Source organism: Chiloscyllium plagiosum, chromosome 11 (assembly GCF_004010195.1).
Source record: "Chiloscyllium plagiosum isolate BGI_BamShark_2017 chromosome 11, ASM401019v2, whole genome shotgun sequence".
NCBI lineage: Eukaryota > Metazoa > Chordata > Chondrichthyes > Orectolobiformes > Hemiscylliidae > Chiloscyllium > Chiloscyllium plagiosum.
The window spans coordinates 85,458,128-85,481,630 of NC_057720.1; the positions used below are offsets into that span (position 1 = coordinate 85,458,128).

The 23,503-nt window shown below is 41.0% G+C and overlaps 1 protein-coding gene across 10 annotated transcripts in view; it reads left to right on the top strand.

Moving 5' to 3' along the window:
- The window catches only part of rasal2 (RAS protein activator like 2), a 415,750-nt gene that overhangs the window by 184,370 nt on the left and 207,877 nt on the right, over positions 1-23,503 (top strand). For 9 of the 10 annotated variants that reach the window (XM_043699997.1, XM_043699987.1, XM_043699988.1 and 6 more), the window contains 2 exons: positions 3,746-3,870; positions 19,271-19,397. The exons of the other annotated variant lie outside the window; for it this stretch is intronic. In XM_043699997.1, the coding sequence (XP_043555932.1) occupies positions 3,746-3,870; positions 19,271-19,397 (252 nt within the window). The remainder of the gene's footprint in view (positions 1-3,745; positions 3,871-19,270; positions 19,398-23,503) is intronic. 10 annotated transcript variants of the gene reach the window in all.

Below are 23,503 nucleotides of genomic sequence, written 5' to 3' on the forward strand. Positions count from 1 at the left end.
GAAGTGGCAGATGGAGTTTAATTCAGATAAATGCAAGGTGCTGCATTTTGGGAAAGCAAATCTTAGCAGGACTTATACACTTAATGCTAAGGTCCTAGGGAGTGTTGCTGAACAAAGAGACCTTGGAGTGCAGGTTCATAGCTTCTTGAAAGTGGAGTCACAGGTAGATAGGATAGTGAAGAAGGTGTTTGGTATGCTTTCCTTTATTGGTCAGAGTATTGAGTACAGGAGCTGGGAAGTCATGTTGTGGCTGTACAGGACATTGATTAAGCCACTGTTGGAATATTGCGTGCAATTCTGGTCTCCTTCATATTGGAAAGATGTTGTGAAACTTGAAAGGGTTCAGAAAAGACTTACAAGAATGTTGCCAGGGTTGGAGGATTTGAGCTATAGAGAGAGGCTGAACGGGCTGGGACTGTTTTCCCTGGAGCGTCGGAGGCTGAGGGGTGACGTTATAGAGGTTTACAAAATTATGAGGGGCATGGATAGGATAAATAGACAAAGTCTTTTCCCTGGGGTCAGGGAGTCCAGAACTAGGGAGTCCAGAACTAGAGGGCATAGGTACGTGTATGGAATGAGCTGCCAGAGGATGTGGTAGAGGCTGGTACAATTGCAACATTTAAGAGGCATTTGGATAGGTATATGAATAGGAAGGGCATGTAGGGGTATGGGCCGGGTGTTGGTAGGTGGGACTAGATTGGGTTGAGATATCTGGTCGGCATGGGCAGATTGTACCAAAGGGTCTGTTTCCATACTGTACATCTCTGACTCTATGACTCTGTAACCCATTGACACGTGGACTATGTCACTATATAATTGCAATTTGGAGATATCAACTGTAACTGAATCTGTGAGCATTGGATTCAGCCACTTAGGCACTTGTTTTCGATTTCAGTGACATCATGTCCATCTAAATAGATGCTGTTGACATGGGATCTCCCTTCTGCTCAAGTCTTGCTAGCAGTTTTGTTAGTTACCTCAAGAGGCACATCTTCAATGGAAAGACCACTAACCTCTTATCCCTTGCAAATTTTCATTGTATATGTCGATGACAAATTTAGAATATATCAGTTCACAGCTGCATCAAAGAATTTCTTTACAATGCTTAATAAAATCATTCCTGCACTCAAAATTACTGTTAAAATGGAGAATCAAATGAGCTACCTTTACTTGATGCATCTGTTGAGACAGCTGAACTAATGTCTACCAAAGTCCTATGTTCACCAGTCAATGTACACATTTGGATTCCTACAGTTGCGCAATCTCTGCTCAAAAGACCATCCCTCCATACCCATACCATCCCTCCATATCAACTGAGTGATCCTTCTCTAGAATGCCTACAATTCTACAGATCAATCTTATTGGCAACCTTGTGAATCAGGCATAGCCATCAGGTCACCACAGAAGCTTGATGCTGAAGTAGAGTATATCAAACTATCCTGCTTAATAACTGATACCCTGATCAAGTCATCACTTGTTACATATTATGAATATTCATTCACCCTTAGTGGTACCCTCAGAAGAGAAACATGTATCAAAAATTTGAACCATAGTTGTCTCACACTGCTATTATGTAGCAAATCCATGCCAGAAAGATGTGATGCTTTCCACACAACTGGATAATGTAATATATAGGTTCCTGTGATGGTGTGATGACATGTATATAGTGTCCCAATGACTGGCAGAACCTATCAATCAGCATGCCCATTGACCATTTGCAGCTGACAGCATGCTGATCATGCTCCACCAGCCCCGGCTTGCCAGTCTTAGAAAGTTATATCCACTATTTGATATGATTCTGCTGTTGGAAATTGTTTATTTAATAATCTGGACTTTGGTAAGAGTTATGCTGGAGACAAATTTAAGATCATCAGCAGGGCTTGCAGTGTGATGCATTTGTGCATTCTTATAACCGCGTACTACCCAGGCCCTGTTTTAGTTAAGCAAAAGGTGTTTGTTTGTACATTGCATCTTTGTTTAAAAAAAAAAGTTATGAAGATAATGAAACTCTGCTGCAAACCCAAGGCAGAATTAACTTGCTTGCCCTGAGAGTTAAGATTGTCAGTTAACTGCTCTTGCTGTATCTCAGTGCCAGTGATGGCCCAACTCATCAGCACCCTGTCTCATCCAACATAAAATGGTGTCTCCCTGTTCAAGAGTATTTCTGGAATATGAGTTCTGATGAGTGTGAGATGAAAAGCGTCATCTTCCAGTTTAATTTTCGCAATGATTAAGTTAATTGAAAACACTAATGGAGTGAGTCATGAGTACATTACCAATGACGGATTATAAGCTAATATTGATGGTCTAAATGGAGATATGTCCATTGGAAAAAAGTATTTTAAAATCATAAAGTGGTTTGTGAGAGTACTTAAACTCCTTAATTCTTGTATTCATTTGGAATTTGAACTTCTTTGATGTATTTGGCTGCATTCCATTATAGCAAACATTTATTACCTTTAGACTTTTAAAAATATACATATATTGAGCAACTTGTTTTAATAATTTCTGCTCTCATATTTGAACAAGTGAAGAGAGCTCACAGTAGAGCCATACTGCATTAACTTAACTTAATTACAAATATGTTGTTCTTTGAGCCTTTTTCCTACCTGGTTAATGATTTGTAACTACATAACTGAAAATAAATCTTTTTGCTAAGAATGGTCATCTTACTGAGGTGTTCTGAAGAGCCTGCTTACATATTGAAAGCTGTGACAAAATCCACAAAATTACAAAAATGTCATTTGCGTTTTAAATAAAACACAACTCCACTTTATTAAAGTTTGCAACTGCTGTTTGTGGATCTTTTATAAGATTCCACAATCTGGATCCATATCTACCTCTTTGTCATAAAGTATTCAGTTATTCCTTGGGCACATCCTATCTATGTCTCAAGTTTCGTTCAATATATTTTTAAAAATATATTGCTCCTGGATAAATGGACTTATAAACCATGAAGGAAGTATACCTCTGTCTGTCGTTACTAGTGGAGGTATTTGATATCCTAATAGAATCCCTACATGCAGCAAGAGGCCATTTGGACCATTGACTCTGTACCACCCTCCGAACAGCATCCAGCCAGACCTGCCCTCATCTCCCCCCACCCCCCTCCCAAAGCTTGTATTTCCCATTGCCGATCCACCTAGCTTCACGCTTCACATCTTAGGAGAAAACTGGAGCCCCGGTCAAAACCCATGCAGATGCAGGGAGAATGTGCAACTCTGCTCAGGTAGTCACTCTTGACTGAAATTGAACCCTGGTTTGTGGCACTGTGAGGTAGCAGTGCTAGCCACTTTGCCACTCTGGCTTTGTCTAAAGTTTTATATGTATAATTTCACATGCTATGAGGTGCGCAGGGAGAATGTGCAACTCTGCTTAGGTAGTCACTCTTGATTGAAATTGAACCCTGGTTTGTGGCGCTGTGAGGTAGCAGTGCTAGTCACTGTGCCACTCTGGCTTTGTCTAAAGTTTTATATGTATAATTTCACATGCTATGCACCTTCATGAGGTGCATCATAACAGTAAAAATGGACTATGTCTTCTCTCTTGGTTGTTTGCACTTCTTTGCTTGTTGAAGGTTGTGATGTTGAAGTGCATGAGATAGAAAATAGAGATTCAAATATATTTCGAATGGCTTGAGAGAATGACAGAATTGTTAAAGTAACAAAGGTATTGAAAGTCTTGATTATATCTTGCTTTTTTGTAGTTTTCAGAGTCAAACTGTTTTATGTATTTTCATTTGCAGATGTGAAAGGTCCCCCCACACACAGACTATCATGTGGTCAGTCTCCATACACTGAAACAACCTGGGATCAGAAATATTGCATGCTGACTGACAACCAGATGATCCTTCTGAATAAGGAAGAAGAGGTAAGATTTAGCTGTACTGGTAACTATTTTTTGCCAGATTATTGCGTATGTGTTTCCAATATAAGCAGTCGCTGAGCAAAATACCTTTATTTCTGCTAGAGCTAGCTTTTGATGTACAGTATTCAAGAAAATCTACAATGTTGTGGAACATAGCCAAACTATTTTTAATAATGAATTTCTTCAGAATATCGTTGCCTTAACTGACCTCCTTTCTCTGACTTTTGCAACATTTTCCTTTGAGACAAATACTAGAAAATGCACTGGGCAGTATTGAGTAAGGATTCTAGTTCTTGGTTACGAAATGCAGCCAGTCAGTGTGTCATGTTTCTCACTAGTTCTCTGTCCTTTAAATGAGTTGAGTATTCAGAATGACTCATGTACAGAGTTTACCACATCAAGGACATAAACAGAATCTGTTGTCATAATTCCTTTTGTTTCTGTTTGTTTTAAACAGATGTTTTAAAAAATAATTAATTGTTATAACTGAAAATTGCTTACTTTGGGACTACTTTCTTTTGAACGATAGAATGAATGATTGGAGAAAGCCATTCTGTGCAACCTCATATAAAATTATCATAGATTGGCAATGGCACCCATACATTCACATTTTGAATTATGTTACTGAAGTGGAACAGAAAGTTAAGATCACTCATTTAGCTACAAAGCTGAATAAAGAGTCCAGTTTTTTCAGATAAAACTTCTCAATCAACCAATCTAATTTTATCATGAGTTTAAATTCATTTTTGACCTTCTTAAGTTAGTGTGTTGATACAGTCTAAAATCCTTTCTCAAAATCCTTCTTAGGCTGTATCAACGCACCAACTCAAGAAGATTAAAATTGAATTTAAACACATGATAAAAGTGTATGCATTAGTTATCATTGGTTGCAGGCACTAATTGGTGATAGCATTGGAGTTGACCATTTGCTAGATAGTTTGGCAATTTGTGACATTCAGTTGGGAAACTAATAGGATCCTTCTTGTTGGTCTGCAGAATGTCTGCAAAATTTATGCATTAATGGGCAGAGTTTCCACTGTTCACAGCATAATAAATTATCAAAAAATCAGTTCAGAGTGTGCATGTAGTATATAACTTATTCACTTAATGTGCCTGATTGGAGAACCAGGATGGAGTGGATGAGATATACATGATTGGCAGTGATGCTGAACTTACTGGATATGTGAAGGAAGGCAAAACTTGAATTTAACATATCTATGTTACAACAGAGTACTGCACCAAATTTAAAATAACAATCTTTCATCCCTTCTGAATTTATTTGAGAAATTCCATCTGAAGTGTTCTGATGAGCTGTTCTTGTGTGGGCAAGTTACCACAAAACCATGGCCATTTCCTTTGAGAACATTTACAGTTTATCAGAGATGGAAAGATTGTTTCATGAGATTATGATCAACCTGGTTATGGCCAATTAGCTGTTTGTCATGGATTGTGAGATTTTTGTTTGCTTGTTTTGGATAGAGTTTTTTATTGTCAAGCTGAAAGATGTCAGCTATCAAGTGTAGATAGTTTATTATGCAAATGTTGTCATTCATTGACAATTCAAAACCACCAAAACTGTTGTCAGTTTTCTAACTTTAAATTAGGACACAGTTTCTTCTGCCTGATGGGTATCTCTGTGCATTTTGCTCACTTTGCTCAGCAGCCTTCCTGTGACCTCTGAATGATAGAGTCAGTAAGTCACAGAGATGTACAGAATGTTGCTCTGATTTTGTGCCAGCAGAAAATTTTTATGTTTTGAGGCTCAAGAAAATCTGAGTTGAGACAGACTCATAGTCAGAAGAAAGCTAATATTTCCATTTCATTTGCACAGAACGTGTATGTTTTGAATGGAACGTGTCAGAATCTGGCACACCTATAAAAGGCAGTGATAGACTTGGATCAGTCAGCCAGCAGATATTGAGATACCCTGTATATTAATACCCCGAATATCAGAACAACAAAAAACTTTGAACGCAGTACAGAGCTTTTGTAACAAATTGACAGAAATCAAATTTGTTTTGGTAAATTTAATCTAGTCTTTGAAAAATTAGTGACATCCTTTTGCATAGTCATGCTTAATTCCTGGAAAGTTAAATGTCTGTTAAGGATCACCAGAGTATAAATATTCAGGAGTGTACAAACTGAATTTGCCATTGAGATCTTGTCCATGGTTTATTTTGGTTTTCTTTTCTGGCCTATTAGTTTTTATCTGCTGCTTTGTAGATCTGACATTGGTAGAAAAGATAATTGACTGGTCGTGTGAAACATTCAGAAGTTATGATGATGGAATACACTGTGCAGTATAATATAAGATTTAAAGGTGATGCAGCAAAAACAGATATTCCTTGAGAAATAGCCAAATTAAAATTGAAAGATTTTGAGGCATGCAAAGTACCTAAAGTTTAGAATGCAAAAAAGAGGCATCCTAGGAAATGGAAGAAAATATATTCAGATGGACAGAGAAGATATCAATAAAAGACTGACAAGTTATAATAGTAAAGCATGTTACATAAACATCAAAAGTAAAAGTGTCGGTTCGGCAGGAGGATGACTGATGGGACATTTCCAAATAAATCCTATTAAGTAGGAATAAATAAGAAATTTAAATTAATACTTTGCATTAAATTTCACACAGCTGTGTGTCAGTGAGAGTTAAAATGTAGGAAAAGGTTTGGGTTAATTAAGTATCCTGATGTAATACTGAAAAGTGTATAAGGCCTGATGACATACATAAGTAAGTTAAATTTTGCTGCTTTTTCCACCAATAAATACTAACTGGAATTGAGAACCAGTGTAAGTGATGACCAGGAAACTATCATCGATTGTTATCAAAAAAATCTGGTTCAGTAATGACCTCCAGGAAAGGTAATAGAAACGTAGAAACTAGAAGCAGGGAAGGACATTCGGCCTTTGAGCCTGCATTGCCATTTAATATGATCGTGCCTGATCTTCTGTTGTTGGCCTTTGTAGTAGGGAATTCTACCTGTTTATTCCCCTATGAGTGAAGATACCTTTCATCATCTCAGTCCTAAATGGCATACACTGTATACTTAGACTGTGAGCCCTGGTTCTAGTCTCCCCAACCAGGGGAAAAATATCCTTCCTTCATCCAGTCTGTCAGCCCTGTTAGAATTTAATACATTTCAATTAGATCCCCTCTCTTCCTTCTGAACTCTAGTGAATACAAGCCCAGTTGAAGCAGTCTGTCCCCATAGAACAGTCTTGTCAGCCCTGCTGTCAGCCTAGTGAACCTCCACTGCACTCCTTCTATGGCGAGTATGTCCTTTTGCCAGTAGGAAGATCAAAACTGCAATCAACACTGGGATGGTTGCTTCTGTAGTTCAGTATTTGGTCCGTATGTGTTGTTTTCCTGTAGGTGCTGGTTTGAAGTTCTCCATTGGCTATTCACTCTACTGTGACATCTCGGAATGGCAGTTTGTTGTTGTTTTCCTCCTTTTTAGTGAATTTTATGCCAGTAAGGGTATTATTAATAGTCTTGAAAGTTTCCTCTAATTTGTTTCGTTTAGTGATGGCGAAGGTGTTATCCATGTAGTGGACCCAAAATTTGGGTTTGATGGTTGGCAGAGCTGTTTGTTCAAGTCTCTGCATTACTGCCTGGTGACAAAACATCTGAAAATGAACCCTCCAGCTCAGTGAGCAAACCTACATCCAGAACTTTCTGGGTCTTTCCAGCTCAGAGATTCAGGTGTGAACTTGTTGGCACACTGGGAGAGTAAACTGAATGCATTAAAGACATAAATAGGAGGAAATAAACTACATACAAATAGAATTAGATTTATAACAAAGTTGTAATTGGATCAAGTTACTTGAATGGAAGTACATAACTTTATAAATTCTCCACAGGATAGCGTGATTTAGGATCCTTCAAAGGAAAGTTGCAGATATCTTTTTAAAAATAAGTCACAAATGTGTTTAGATTTTAGCTCTTTCCCAATAGTTGGTAAGTCAGTGTTTGGAGAAGAATTATTCAAAGCGACCAGAAAATATGCAGATCCAAAACTGCCAAGTATGTTGTTCATTGTTAGGACGTCAATGGGGGAAGTTTAGTCAATTTTAGAGTTCCTGGATAGGAAGCGGAAACATTAATCTGCAGTGAGTTAATGTTGTATGGAGGAGAGGTCTGTGGCATCAAATAGTATGTTAGCACTGTCTCTCATTTATAACAACTGGCAAGATTAGACCATCCAGCCCCTCGATCCTGCTCTGCTGTTCGATATGATCCATAGCTGATCTGATCGTGGCCTCAACTAGATTTTTTTCCATAATGCCTGACTCTTGTAGATCAGAAATCCGTCTAATTCAACCTCGCATGCATCGAAAAGCCCACTCAGGAATTCTCTACTTTGATGAAATGGGCTCCATGAAAGAAATTCCTCCTAATCTTACTCCTAAAATAGACACTTCTTATTTTAAAATGGTTTCTGTTAGTACTAATTGGCCCATGGGTTTGTGGGGGGAGGAAGAGATGTTTTTAGCAACTACCTTGTCACATCCGCTCAGAACCATGTATGCTTCCAGACAAGCACCTAACATTCTTCTGAACTCGAATGAGCATAAGCCCAACCTGTTCAACTTCTCTCTACAGGACAACTTTTCCACCTCATGAATATAAAACAAAAGATAAAGGAATCTTGTGTTGTAAACTAGTTTTCTCTCTCTCTTTCTCTTTGTCTCTCTCGCGCGCTCTCCTTTCGCTCTCGCGCTCTCTCTCTGCTCAGTATCACATTTGTCAGCCATTCTTTAACCAGTTCCACGTTGAATCTCAAGTATGTTTCATTCTTTCTTGTCACTTGCGGATGTCGAGCTACTTTTCAACACAAGCCCAACAAGATCAAACCTGATCGTTGAACAGCTTGTATTCATTTGGGCAACTCTTCTCATCTCTGTATGCTAAGCACTTATCTGTAAATTGATAGTCTGTGCTCTCATTGTTTCTTTAAAACATTGCATTCTGCTTATATCCAATCACCGTATGCAATGCCCCTCTTACAACTGCATTTCTTGTGTGCCACCTTCAAACTTTAATGCCAACATCTCAGTTACAATTCTTTTCATCCCCATGCTGGATCTCAACTGTGGAGATCTTCCTTTTCTTCCAGAAGCTAACAGCTATTTAAAAGAAGACAAGCTTGGCGACATTTTGAACACACCAATTTATACTCCCTTTTCAAACTTCTCACACTTTGTTCATTCCCGCCAGTAAAAGACTGAAGACAATAAATTGCACACATCCAGCAATTTTAACACAGTGACACTGAAATCCACACAGTGCTGGAAGTAACATTAGGAGAACTGACTGAACACATGGTCAAAGAGGGAGGTTTCTGAAGAAGGCTAGAAGGGTAGCAGAGTGAAAGGTTAGAACAATCTGGGAAAGACTGTCCAGTGCGGAGGAGATGTCTAAAGGCTCTGCTGAGTGGAGAAGGTAGGAAGATGCAGAGAAGAGGTCAAAAGGTGGCCAGAGTGCAGTATTACTGGCTCAAACGGCTGGAGGATGCTAGAAAGGTAGGAAGAAATCTTATAACAACAGAAGAAAATTTTTGAAATATCTTTGTTCATGGGATGTCAAAGTCACTGGTTTCATCAGCATTTATTGATTATAAGATGCAAAAGCAGAAATAGAACATTAATCCCATCATCTGCTCCACCATTCAAATAGATCATGGTGGATCTTTTAATTCTCAAATCCACTTCCCTGCCTTTTCCCCAGAATTCTGGTTCACTTACCAATTTTAAAAAAACTCAGTCTCCCAGAGCCTTGAATATGTGTAATGACCCAGCCTTGACAGCTCTCTGCTGCAAAAGAATTCCACAAATTCACCACCCTCCAAGAAGAAATTTTACTCAATCTTTGTCATAAATGGGCAATCTGTCATTTTTATTTTTAGATTGTGCCCTCTGGTCCGAGACTTTTTCACCAGGGAAACAATCCCTCACCATGGACATTGCCAAGTCCGTTAAGAATCTTGTATACTTCAGTAAGGTCACCTCTCATTTTTCTAAACTCGAATGAATAGAAGCCCAACTTGCTCCACCTCTCCTTAAAGCAGTCCCACCATATCTGCGATCAACCTAGTGAACTTTCTCAAGGCTGCCTCCAGTACATCATTCCTTAGGTGAGGGGACAAAAACTGTTCATAGTATTCCAACTGTGGTCTAGTTTTTGCCTGACCCAACTATTTTCGTACTCTATTCCCTTTGAAGTAAAGGGCAAATTTCTATTTACTTTCCCTATTTTCCACTGAACTTGGGTGCACCGTTCTTTGATTTATGCAGAAGGACTGCCAGATCCCTCGATACTGTAGCTTTCTGCAGTCTTTCACTATTTAAATGATATTCAGGTCCTCTAACTCTTCCTGCCAAAGTGCATAACATGAACTCACATTTTATCACATTGTGTTCTGTCTGCCAAGTTTTTGCTCACTCGCTTAACTGTCTCTATCCCTGTGTAGATACACCATATGCTTTCCCATCTTTTCTTTTTGTGTCATCTGCAAACTTAGTTCTAGTACATTCACTTTCCTCATCTAAGTCATTAATATATATTGTAAATAATTGCAGAATTTATTGATAATGCAGCCTGTTAAAATGACAGCAAATTAATTCACTGTACAAACACAGAGGACTCTAATTTGACATCTGATCGTATGCATCTGAGACAAATATCAGTATTGAAATAGAATCAGTTAGGGACACGTACAACATAGAGTCATAGACATATACAGCTAGAAACAGACCCTTCACTCTAACTTCCACGCCAACCAGAAATCCTAAATATATCTAATCCCATTTGCCAACATTTGGCCCATATCCCTCTCAACCCTTCCTATTCATGTACTCATCCAGATGCTACTTAAATGTTGTGATTGGACCAGCAACCACCGTTTCCTCTGGCCGTTCACTCCATACACGCACCACCCTCTGCACCGTCGCTCATCTCTCACAAGAACAATTTAAAGTCATGTACATTTTTTTAGTTGGTTAATGTCTAATGCAGTGCGTGCTAAGTTGTATGATTCAGACAAATAATTATTTGGGTTGCTTAAAGAAAGGAACCATTCAATTAATGATAAAATGTATATGGGGTATACTCTACTACTTACATCCTCAAAAAAGCCCAGTAGATTTGTTAGCATGATGTATCTTTCATTGACCATGCTGCCTTTGTCCAATTCCACTAATGTTTTCCAAACGTTCTTTAATCACACGTTTTGAAATAGACTCTCGCATTTACCTCACTACTGATGTTAGGCTAACTGGTCTGTAATTCAGTGTTTTCTCTACCTCCCTTTTTAAATAGCAGAGTTACATTTGCTACCTCCAATCTGTAGGAACATCTCCAGAGTTGAAAGAATTTTGGAAGGTGACTACTGTTTCATCCAATATTTCCAGGTCCACTTGCTTGCAATTTTATTGTTCTGCTGTGTTTCCTCCTGTTGATCAAACTTTTCAGTCTATTTTGCTGAATTCTAAAATACTGTGAAACCTCAGACTTGCTGCCTGTTCTGGCATTTTATGTCTCTTCCCTAGATCTAAACTGTTCCATATTTCTTTTATAAGCTATGGTTGAGCAACCCTTCCTTTTTTTTGTGCCAGACATGAATCAGTAATTGTTGTAATTCATGCATATGTTCTTTGAACATTAGCCTTTGCCTATTTATCATCATCCATTTTCATAAGTTTCCCCAATTTATCTTTGCCACTTTGAGCTTCATACCTTTGTGGGAGGTTTAAGACCCGAATTTTTCATCAGACGACTTCACACTAACTTTTTGAAGAATTCAATCATATTATGGTCGCTGCTCCCAATGAACCTGGCACAATAAAATTGTTAATTAAACCTTTCTCATTGCATTCTATCGAGTCGAGAATAGCCTGTTCTGAGGTTGGTGTAAAAAAAATCATGTGTACACCCCAGGAAATCCTCCTCTACAATATCATTGTTAGTTTGGGTTGTTCAATCTACATATAAATTAAAATCGCTCATGATTACAGTTGTACCCTTATTACATGTGTCCCTGATTTTTTTGTTTAATATCTTCCCCTGTATCTTCACTAGTCTTTAGGGACCTATAAACAATCCCAACAATGTTTTCTGCCTCTTGATGTATCTTATCTCCACCCACATAGATTCTACATGATGAGTTTTTGAGCCAATTTCTTCCTCACTATTGAATTTACTAACAATGCTACCCAGCGTCCTTTTTCTTTTTGTCTGTCCCTCCTAAATACTGAATACCCATGGAACTTAATTTTCAATCCTTGGTCATCCTGCAGCTGTGTCTCTATAATCTCAATCATATCATAACCACTTAAACCTATCTTGTGAATGATCCATTCATTAAGATACGAAACCTTTTAGACATGTCCTTTTTAACCATATTAGTCATCTTAGCTTTATTTTGCACTGTGGCCCCATTTGTTTTTCTCCCATGCTTTTACTGCTTTCCATTTTTGTTGCTTACCTTTCTGTCTTTTGTTTCTGTGCATGTTTCTTCCTCCTCTGTCATCCTGCTTAGGTTTCCATCCTCTTGCCACTCTAATTTAAATCTGTTGTTCTACCTGGTCTGGCCTGCATGTGACTCCAGAACCACAACAATATGATTGACTCCTAACTGCACCCTGAAATTGCTGAGTTCAAGGCAAATTCTGGCCTTGCTAGCAATGCCCACATCCCATAAATAATTGAAGCAGATCAAAAAAGATATAGCAGGAATTCTGTTCAGTTTTTTAAACATTCTTCTTTCCACAGCTTGTCTCAATAGACTGAAGACGTTTCAAGTTTAATGTCTCCCAGAGAAATGAGAGTGCTGTAAATCTGGCCACCAGAGATGAGTCATCCTAACATAGATAATGAGTGAGCTTCAAAATTGCTAAAATTAATGTTCACATCAGCAGACGGGTTAAATGAGTTCAGCCACTCAGAGAAATATATAAAAGGCATCTCATACCTGACAAGTTAATGGAGTGCTTTGTGTCAATTGATCAAAAATGTAGTGGTTTATATTTCTATTTTGTATATGTTAATAAAGATACAATATGGATTTTCAAAATTTATTAAGATACCACATTGGAAGATGTTGGTAAGATTGAAGTACACAATATTACAATAAATATAGCATAGTTTTAAAATTTGCAAATAACATAAAACTTGGGAGTATTCAGAAACTGAGCAGGGTAGTGACAGTGAAAAGGATGTAGGCTGGAGCAATGAATGGAAATATAGATAATAAAATTGAATGCAGAGCTGTGTGATGTAAGATGTTGTGGTTGTTTTCACAGTAAGGAGGAAATATAAAACAGAGGATACAATGCTAAACAATGCTCTGAAACAGAGGGAGAAATTGATGGTGGCAGAGCATGTTGAGAAAATTGTTAGAAAGACATAGGGGATCCTGGCCTTGATTAGAGAGAGATATTTTGTGCAAAAGCAAGGAAGAATTAATGAACGTTTATAAAATCCTAGCTTGATCTCAGCTGCACTCATGTGGCCAATTCTGGACACCACACTCAAAAAGAAGTTTGTAGAGGTTTTCCAAAGCTGCAAGGGAAGATTCAGGACCATTATTCCAGGAGTGCAGGATACCAGTTATGTGAATAGATTAGGGAAGCTGGGGTTGAACTCCATAGGGAAAATATGGTTCAGAGAAGCTTTAATGGAGGCACTTGAAATCATGAAGGATCTTGACAGAACAGATCGAGAAAGGCTGTACCCATTGGTGGAATGCTTGATAACTAGATGACACTGCTGAAAAGTAAACTGCAAAAGAAGTAATGCTGTCCTGAGGAAAAGCTCTTCTCCACTGTTTTTACCAGGTCCTTAGAAGGTTTTTGCAAGCCATGAAGACAAGTGTGGGGACTGCAATGAAAATTTGCCAACTGACCCTGACACTGTTACATTGGGAGCGATGCAAGTGAGGCAAACAATAGCTTTGTAGTTGTGGTATCAGGCAGTGTCATTAAGTAGTGTTCTCTGGAGGTATGAACCTGCTTCGTTACAGGGCAATAGACATCTCCTCAAGGCTGGAGAGGAACCTGGAGTCGGATGGGAGGGATCCAGTTGCCATTGTCATTGTTGATAGGACTAGAAAGGAGGTTCTGTTGGAAGAATTTGAACAGTAACTTGCGTGTTTTGCACTACTTAAGCACTTTATGCCATGTACGATTGTGTAGTTTGTGCTGTCAACGTAGCACCCTTGGTACTTGAGGAACGCTGTCTTGTTTTTATTATATCAGTTGTATACGATAAAAATAGCAAACAAAAAGCTACTCTACTCTAAATTAGAAAGCAGAACCTCCATGGTAATAATCACAAGATTACCACCTGAGCCACAGAGATACCAGCATAGGATAAACTAAGTCAAAGAATTAAATGTATGACTCAAAGATTAATGTGGGAGGAATGGGTTTCAGTTCGTGGGCAATGGCATTTCTGCTTGGGGAGAAGGAAACTATACCAGTGACACAGGCTTTAACCTTAAAAACTGAAAACTGTGAATGCTGGAAATTAGAAGCAAAAACAGAAATTGCTGGAAAAGCTTAGCATGTCTGGCAGACCTCTCCACAGATACTGCCAGACCTGCTGAGCTTTTCCATCAATTTCAGTTTTTGTTTCACTTGAACCTTAATGGGAGTAGTGTCCTGGTGAGTCAATACTGAGGCCTGTCGAGACAACTTTAAACTAACTAAGTATGGGGAGTGTTTTGGAGATGAGATGTTATAGGCTTTTAAAGCAAAAAGATAGCAGGATTACTGTTTTGGAAATGATGCCGAGAATGGGACAGGAAAGTACAGACCCCACAAATGTAAAACAAAAGCTGGAAATAGGGTCAAAGGCGGGGAAATATGGCAAAAAGGTAGTACTAATATCTAATTATTTCCATATAGTATGTGGAGCAAAATAAATGAAGTTACGGCACAAATAGAGATTAATAGGTATGAATGTAAATCCACCACAAAGAGATCAAAGTTGGGAACCAAATATTCAGGGATGCATGACTTTTCAAAAGGACATGCATTACAAAAGGATAGTGAGGTTGCCTTGTTACTACAGGATGGAATAAGTGGAATAGCACAAAATGATTTTGGTTCAGATGATGTATAGGTTAATCTGAGAAATAACAAGGGGACAATGTTGGCAGTAGTCAATAGACCACCAAATAGTAAATGGAAGAATTCATAGAATGTATTCAGAACCGTTTCTGAGAACTATAGTGGATCTCACAAGGATGACTCAGTGGTTAGCATTGCTGCCTGACTGCACCAAGGACCTAGGTTCAATTCTACCCTCAGGTGACTGTCTGTGTGAAGTCTGCACATCCTACCTGTATTTGCATGGTTTCTTCCGGGTGCTCCAGTTCCTTCCCACAGTCCATAGATGTGCAGATAAGGTGAATTGGCCATGCTAAATTGCTCCTAGGGTCCAGGGATGTGCAGGCTAGGTGGGTTAGCCTGGGAAATGCAGGGTTACTGGCATAGGATGGGGGGGGAGTGAGCCTGAGTAGGATGTTGTTTGGAGGGTCATTAAGAAATCAATGGGCTGAATGGCCCACTTTCACATCGTCAGGATCAGAGAGTCATAGAGATTTACAGCACAGAAACAGACTCTTCGATCCAACTTGTCTATTCTGACCAGATATCCTAAATTAATCTAGTCCCATTTTCCAGCACTTGGCCCAAATCCTGATAAACGTTTGCTTTTCATAAACCCATCCAGCTCCTTTTAAATGTTGGAATGTACCAGCCTCCTCCGCTCCGTGTGGCAACTCATTCCATACACGCACCACCCCCTGCATGAAAAGGTGGTCCCTTTTAAATCTTACCCCCCCCTCACCTTCAACCTATGCCCTCTAATTTAGGACTCCCACCAACCCCAGTGAAGACGACATCTGTTTAACCTATCCACACCTCTCATGATTTTATAAACCTGTATAAGGTTATCCCTCAGCCTCCAATGCTCCAGTGAAAACAGTCCCAGCCTATTCAGCCTATTAGTGAAACATAATTTCCCAAACACAAAGCCATGTTGACTCTCCCTTATCAGACCTTGCCTTTCCAAATACATGTAAACCCTGTCCCTGAGGATTCTCTCCAACAATGTGGGCGGCACGGTGGCACAGTGTTTAGCACTGCTGCCTCACAGCGCCAGAGACCTGGGTTCAGTTCCCACCTCAGGTGACTGACTGTATGGAGTTTGCATATTCTCCCCATGTCTGCGTGGGTTTCCTCCGGGTGCTCCGGTTTCCTCCCACAGTCCATAAATGTGCAGGTCAGGTGAATTGGCCATACTAAATTGCCCGTAGTGTTAGGTGCAGGGGTAAATGTAGGGGAATGGGTCTGGGTGGGTTGTGCTTCGGCGGGTCGGTATGGACTGAAGAGCCTGTTTCCACACTGTAAGTAATCTAATCTAATGTCCCCACCACGGACGCCAGATTCATCGGTCTGGAGTTCCCTGGCTTTTCTTTACCACCTTTCTTAAATAGTGACATCACATTAGCCAACCTCCAGTCTTCCGGCACCTCACCTGTGACTATCGATGATCCAAATATTTCAGGAAGGAGCCCAGCTATCACTTCACTAATTTCCCACAGAGTTCTAGGGTATCCTTTTTTTTAGAATTAGAATTAGAATCCTTACAGTGTGGAAACAAGCCCTTTGGCCCAACAAGTCCACATTGATCATCTGAAGAGTATCCCACCCAAATGCATTCCCCATTACTCTACATTTACCCCTGACTAATTCACCTAACCTGCACATCCCTGAACAGTGTGGGCAATTTAGCATGGCCAATTCACCTAACCTGCACATCTTTGGATTGTGGGAGGAAACCAAAGCACCCGGAGGAAATCCGGGAATACATGGGAAGAATGTGCAAACTCCACACAGACAGTCGCCCGAAGCTGGAATCAAGCCTGGATCCCTGGCGCTGTGAGGCAGCAGTGATAACCACTGAGCCACCGTGCCGCCAGGTCAGGTCTTGGGGATTTATCCACACTTTTTTGCATTTTAAGACATCCAGCTCCACCTTCTCCCTAATATGGACGATTTTCCAAGATGTCGCCATCTATTTCCCCACATGCTATATCTTCCATGGCCGCCTTCACAGTAAACATTGATGCAAAGTACTTATTTAGTATCTTCCCCACTTCCTGCAATTCCACACATAGGCTGCCTTACTGATCTTTGACAGGTCCTATTCTCTCCCTAGTTACCCTTTTGTCCTTAGTGTATTTATAAAATCCCTTTGGATTCTCTTTAACCCTATTTGCCAAAGCCATATCATGTTCCCTTTTAGTCCTCGGACTTCCCTCTTTAGTATACTCCTACTGCTTTTATACTCTTTTAAGAATTCACTCGATCTCTGCTGTCTCTACCTGAAATATGCTTCTTTGAGTTACACAGAGCATTAATCAGACAATATTTGAAGATTTGCTCAGTATTGGGGGAGTCCCTGGAGTGGGGGAGTCCAGAACTAGAGGGCATAGGTTTAGGGTGAGAGGGGAAAGATATAAAAGAGACCTCAGGAGCAACTTTTTCATGCGGAGGGTGGTACGTGTATGGAATGAGCTGCCAGAGGATGTGGTGGAGGCTGGTACAATTGCAACATTTAAGAGGCATTTGGATGGGTATATGAATAGGAAGGGTTTGGAGGGATATGGGCCAGGTGCGGGCAGGTGGGACTAGACTGGGTTGGGATATCTGGTCGGCATGGACAGGTTGGACCGAAGGGTCTGTTTCTATGCTGTACATCTCTACGACTATTATTTAAGGAAGGATGTAAATGCATTAGCGTCAGATCAAAGAAAACTTACCAAAATAACACCTTGAAGGGTTGGAATACATTATATGACAGGTTAGGATTGTTCCTAATGGGGTTTAGAAGTGTCGGATATGATTTGACTGAAGCATAAGATTCTGATGGGTCTTGACAGGATAGATGTGGAGAAGATGTTCACATGTCCAGGAGAATCAAGAAGCGGAGATAGTCAATTTAAAACAGGGATGAGACAGAAAGAAAGTCAGAGGGATGTGAGCCTTCAAAATACTGTTTGAAAATATTTGGCAGAAACCAGTTCTTGTGTATTTTTAGGGCAGAGGTAAATAGATTCTTATTAAGCCAGAGGGTGACAGGTATCAGTGAGAATATGTTTTTATGATTGTAATCAAGTGAACCATGATCTTACTCAATGAAGAAGCAGGCTCAAGGGGCTAAATGACTGACATCTGCTTATTATTGTCATGTTCACGTGCTAGGCCTATTGGTGTTGTAAATCAATTCTCGAGAAATATTGCAAATTGAGGTGTAGTGTTTGAAACTCTTCCTCCTATCTTCAGTTTAGCTATTTCCGTTCAATAAAAAGTGCCTCAAATTTCCAATAATCGTAGAGTCATAGAGTCATAGAGATGTACAGCATGGAAACAGACCCTTCAGTCCAACCTGTCCATGCCGACCAGATATCCCAACTCAATCTAGTCCCACCTGCCAGCACCTGGCCCATTTCCCTCCAAACCCTTCCTATTCATATACCCATCCAAATGCCGCTTAAATGTTGCAGTTGTACCAGCCTCCACCACATCCTCTGGCAGCTCATTCCATACATGTACCATCCTCTGAGTGAAAAAGTTACTGCTTAGGTCTCTTTTATATCTTTCCCCTCTCACCCTAAACCTATGCCGTCTAGTTCTGGACTCCCCCGCCCCAGGGAAAAGACTTGGTCTATTTATCTTATCCATGCCCCTCATAATTTTGTAAACCTCTATAAGGTGATCCCTCAGCTTCCGACGCTCCAGAGAAAACAGCCCCAGCCTGTTCAGCCTCTCTCTGTAGCTCAAATCCTCTAACCCTGGCAACGTCCTTGTAAATCTTTTCTGAACCCTTTCAAGTTTCACAACATCTTTCCAATAGGAAGGAGACCAGAATTGCATGCAATATTCCAACAGTGGCCTAACCAATGTCCTGTACAGCCGCAACATGACCTCCCAACTCCTGTACTCAATACTCTAACCGATAAAGGAAAGCATACCAAACGCCTTCTTCACTATCCTATCTACCTGTGACCCACTTTCAAGGAGCTATGAACCTGCACTCCAAGGTCTCTTTGTTCAGCAACACTCCCTAGGACCTTAGCATTAAGTGTATAAGTCCTGCTAAGATTTGCTTTCCCAAAATGCAGCACCTCGCATTTATCTGAATTACACTCCATCTGCCACTTCTCAGCCCATTGGCCCATCTGGTCCAGATCCTGTTATAATCTGAGGTAACCCTCTTTGCTGTCCACTACACCTCCAATTTTGGTGTCATCTGCAAACTTACTAACTGTAAGATTTGATGTAAGTATTTTCTTGATGTCTCTGGAGTTGACCAATTCTCATTTTCACACAGGTGAATGTTGACATGTTGCAAGACCAGCAAATGGAGTCCTCAAAAGGTCGAATGCTACGACGCACGGTCAGTGTTCCATCTGAAGGACAGTTCCCCGACTATCAGCAGGATGGAAGCAGTAAACTTGGTGAGTTAATCTTGATGGAAATGAAATAATTCCATAGAGGCCATCATCCCATCACCAAGTCACCCTCTCTTTACAAAGAAAAGTCGTTGACACTGAGCCAGCTCGCTTAGAGCTAGCTCTCAGAGTGAACTGAACCTCTGACACTCTTTTTTTTTAGTGCTTATTTTTACCCAGCACCCGTGTTGTGTGTGTACAGGTGTGAGACACAGTGAAAGACACAAGGTGCACAAATCTTTATTTAAATTTCCACCACCAGGAAAAAAGGAAACACCCGAGTGGCCAGTGACAAACAGTGCCCTTCACGTCAAAGGCCAATGCTGCATGATCAAACAGTGAAGGGGAGGGCAAGAATTAAATCAAAATAGCGTTGGAAGGGGAAATAATGCACTCCACTCCCTGCGGTGCCCACCTCTCCCTGAACAATTCCAGAGTGTTGGTGAACACCGCATGCTCCTTCTCCAGAGACATCCAGGCTCTAACGTAACTGTGGAAGAGGGGCAGGCAGTCGGCCCTAACGACACCCACCACGGCCCGCTGTCTGGACCTGACACTCTGTTTTTTTTTAGACACAAAGTGCACGAATCTTTATTCAATTTCCACCACCAGGAAGATAGGAAAACACCCGGGTGTCCAGTGACAAACACTGCCCTTCACATCAAAGGGCAGTGCTGTGTGATCAAAACAGTGAAGGGGAGGGTAGGGACTAAATCAAAATAGAATTGGAGGGAGAAATGATGCACTCCACTCCCTGCGGCACCCATCTCTCCCTGAACAACTCCAGGGTGTTGGTGGACACCGCGTGCTCCTTCTCCAAGGACACCCAGGCCCTAACGTAGCCGCGGAAGAGGGGCAGGCAGTCGGCCCTAACGACCCCCACCACGGCCCGCTGTCTGGACCTGACACTCTGTGTTTATCTGTCAGTCAAGACTTCCTGATTGGACCAGATTAACAGCCACAATCAAGGAGTACATTCTCTATGAGATCCAACTGGCTCACCTCATTACAATCACTACATCCCACCAGCCACGAGTCTGGGAACGTCAGCCTTTTCTTTCTTGTAGCCTTTCCTGGGGTGTTTTAGCACTGGATCTGGTTCCTCTGACTGTGCCTTGGTTATGGGTGGCATGTGACGCACAGTAGCTCTCATGTTGAAAGAAATTCATTCTCCTCTTCAGGCAGCAAAGGCATTGAGGTGGCAACATGTGTTGTCAGATGTCCATCTCAGATTCCAAGGTCTCTTCCATGCTTGAAGGATAGGGAGAACGCCTGGATTCTGTCAGCATTTCCGGCTGTTCAGAAGAGCTGGGCACGTATTGCTTCCATTCCCCTTTGCAAGAATGCAGCTTTCATATGTGCTTGTTCAGGACCGGCGCATACCTGAACTTTGTACATCACTGAACCTGACCTCACATTGACAATGCCTCTTATCCATGCAAGGCCATTCCTGTAGTTCCTACACCAAACATCACCCCTGAAGTAAACTGTCTCTGTCACTTAGAGGAGTCATATGTCCAGCCTTGGTGTTCCGGAAGCCATTTCATTCTCCTCTTCCCCCACCCAAACCCCTCAAGATCAGAAAGATCCAATTTAATCTGGTGTGGAGTCTTCTCTGCATTAGCATCTCTGCTGGAGATATCCCTGTAGTTCCATGAAGAGTGGTCCTATAATCAAATAAGAACCGGGACAGTTTGGCATCTATTGAAGCTGGAGGCTGTTTCTCTCTGCCTGCCTTTAAGTTTTGACTACACTTTCTGCCAGACCATTGGATGATGGATGATGTGGAGCTGTCCTTATTTGTTGAATGCCATTTAACTTTAGGAAATACTCAAATTCCCCGATGGTAAACAATGACCTGTTAGCTGAGACCAACAATTCCGGGTGTCCGTGTTTTGTGAAAGATGCAGTGACTAAGAACATTGAGCCCATGAAAGGACCTGCATAGTCAGTCATGGTGTAATTGAGTTCAGGGTTTATCTGGCCATTCCCACAAATGTGAGGGAGCTACTGGCGGTAATTTGTGTTCTTGTTAACACTCTGGGCACTGCCCCACCAATGTGGCTATGTCGGCATCTGATCCTGGCTTCTAGTTGTAACTTCTCGCTAACATCTTCATCTTGGAAACTCCTGGAAGACCTTGGTGGAGTTCAGCTAAGGATCTGGCATGATAGTAATAATAATATTTATAATAATATGCCGTCTCCTACTGTGACCTGGTCTCCCCAGGTCCAGAAAGGTTTCAGTTCTGGTTGTAGCAGCACTTTGGTTTCTCCCATCACCACCAGCTCTTTCAGTTTTGCCAGGATTGGATCTTGATGTGTCCAAAGTTTGATATTGTCATCTCTGACTAGAAATGTACCTAGAAAATTTAAAACTATTATGAAATCTTCCAGTGGTGATACCACCAGTCATGTATCTGCCAGTGGAAGACAGCTTAATGCATCCGCATTTGCTACTTGGCCTCACTGATGAAGTTCCACTTAGTATTGAGCCCACTGCGAAATTCAGCCTGCAGCTATGGATAGTACTCCCTTGTCCTTTTTAAGTAAACCTAGCAGGGGTTTATGGTTCGCTATTATTACAAATATACATCCATAAAGCTAATAGTGGAACGTCCTGACTCTAAATATGACCATCAAACCTTCCTTCTCTATTTGGGCATTAGGCAAAGACAAGGATACATACACAATTGGACCACCGATGAGCAAATACTACCCTGATCCTGTACGGGGAGCCATCGCACGTCAGTACCAGATCTCACGTGGGACCATAGTTTGCCGCCACCTTAGAGGATGATAACTATTTGTTCACTTCTCTTAAAGCTGTGGCTTGGCTACGCAATCATATCCAAGGCTGACTTTTTTTTAAGGATTGATGCAAAGGTGCCAGGATGGAGGCCAGGTTATATATAATTCACCAGCCCAAGGAAAGACCTAAGCTCTGGTATAGATGTGGGAGCCGTGCACCTTTGGTCACCCTCACTTCATCTTCCAATGGGTGTAACCCAGTCTTGGTCGACTCTGAAACTCAAATAAGTCACTTGGGGTGGCTGGAACATACATTTTTCCTTTCTGAGGCGTATGACAACCTGAGAAAAACAACTATGTCCAAGTTTTCCACGTGCTCCTTATTGGTCTTCCCTGTTATTAGCACTTCATCTACATAAATGACAATCTGGAGTAGACTTGTAAAATGTTCTGTATTGCCTGTTGAAAAATTGCACAGGCTGACAAAACCCAAAATGGCATTCTTGTTCATTGGTGCAAACCCATACGCATATTAATTGTGGCATACTTCTGGGGATCCTCATCTAACTGCAAGTGCAAATACACATGGCAAAAATGGTGCCACTGTTTAAGAAGGGCGGTAAGGACAAGCCAGGGAACTATAGACCAGTGAGCCTGACGTCGGTGGTGGGCAAGTTGTTGGAGGGAATCCTGAGGGACAGAATGTACATGTATTTGGAAAGGCAAGGACTGATTAGGGATAGTCTGCATGGCTTTGTGCGTGGGAAATCATGTCTCACAAACTTGATTGAGTTTTTTGAAGAAGTAACAAAGAAGATTGATGAGGGCAGAGCAGTAGATGTGATCTATATGGACTTCAGTAAGGTGTTCGACAAGGTTCCCACTGGGAGACTGATTATCAGGGTTAGATCTCATGGAATATAGGGAGAACTAGTCATTTGGATACAGAACTGGCTCAAAGGTAGAAGACAGAGGGTGGTGGTGGAGGGTTGTTTTTCAGACTGGAGGCCTGTGACCAGTGGAGTGCCACAAAGGATCGGTGCTGGGCCCTCAACTTTTAGTCATTTACATAAATGATTTGGATGCGAGCATAAGAGGTGCAGTTAATAAGTTTGTAGATGACATTAAAATTGGAGGTGTGGTCGTCAGCGAAGAGGGTTACCTCAGATTGCAACAGGATCTTGATCAGATGGGCCAATGGGCAGAGAAGTGGCAGATGGAGTGTAATTCAGATAAATGCGAGGTGCTGCATTTTGAGAAAGCAAATCTTAGCAGGACTTATATACTTAATGGTAAGGTCCTAGGGAGTGTTGCTGAACAAAGAGACCTTGGAGTGCAGGTTCATAGCTCCTTGAAAATGGA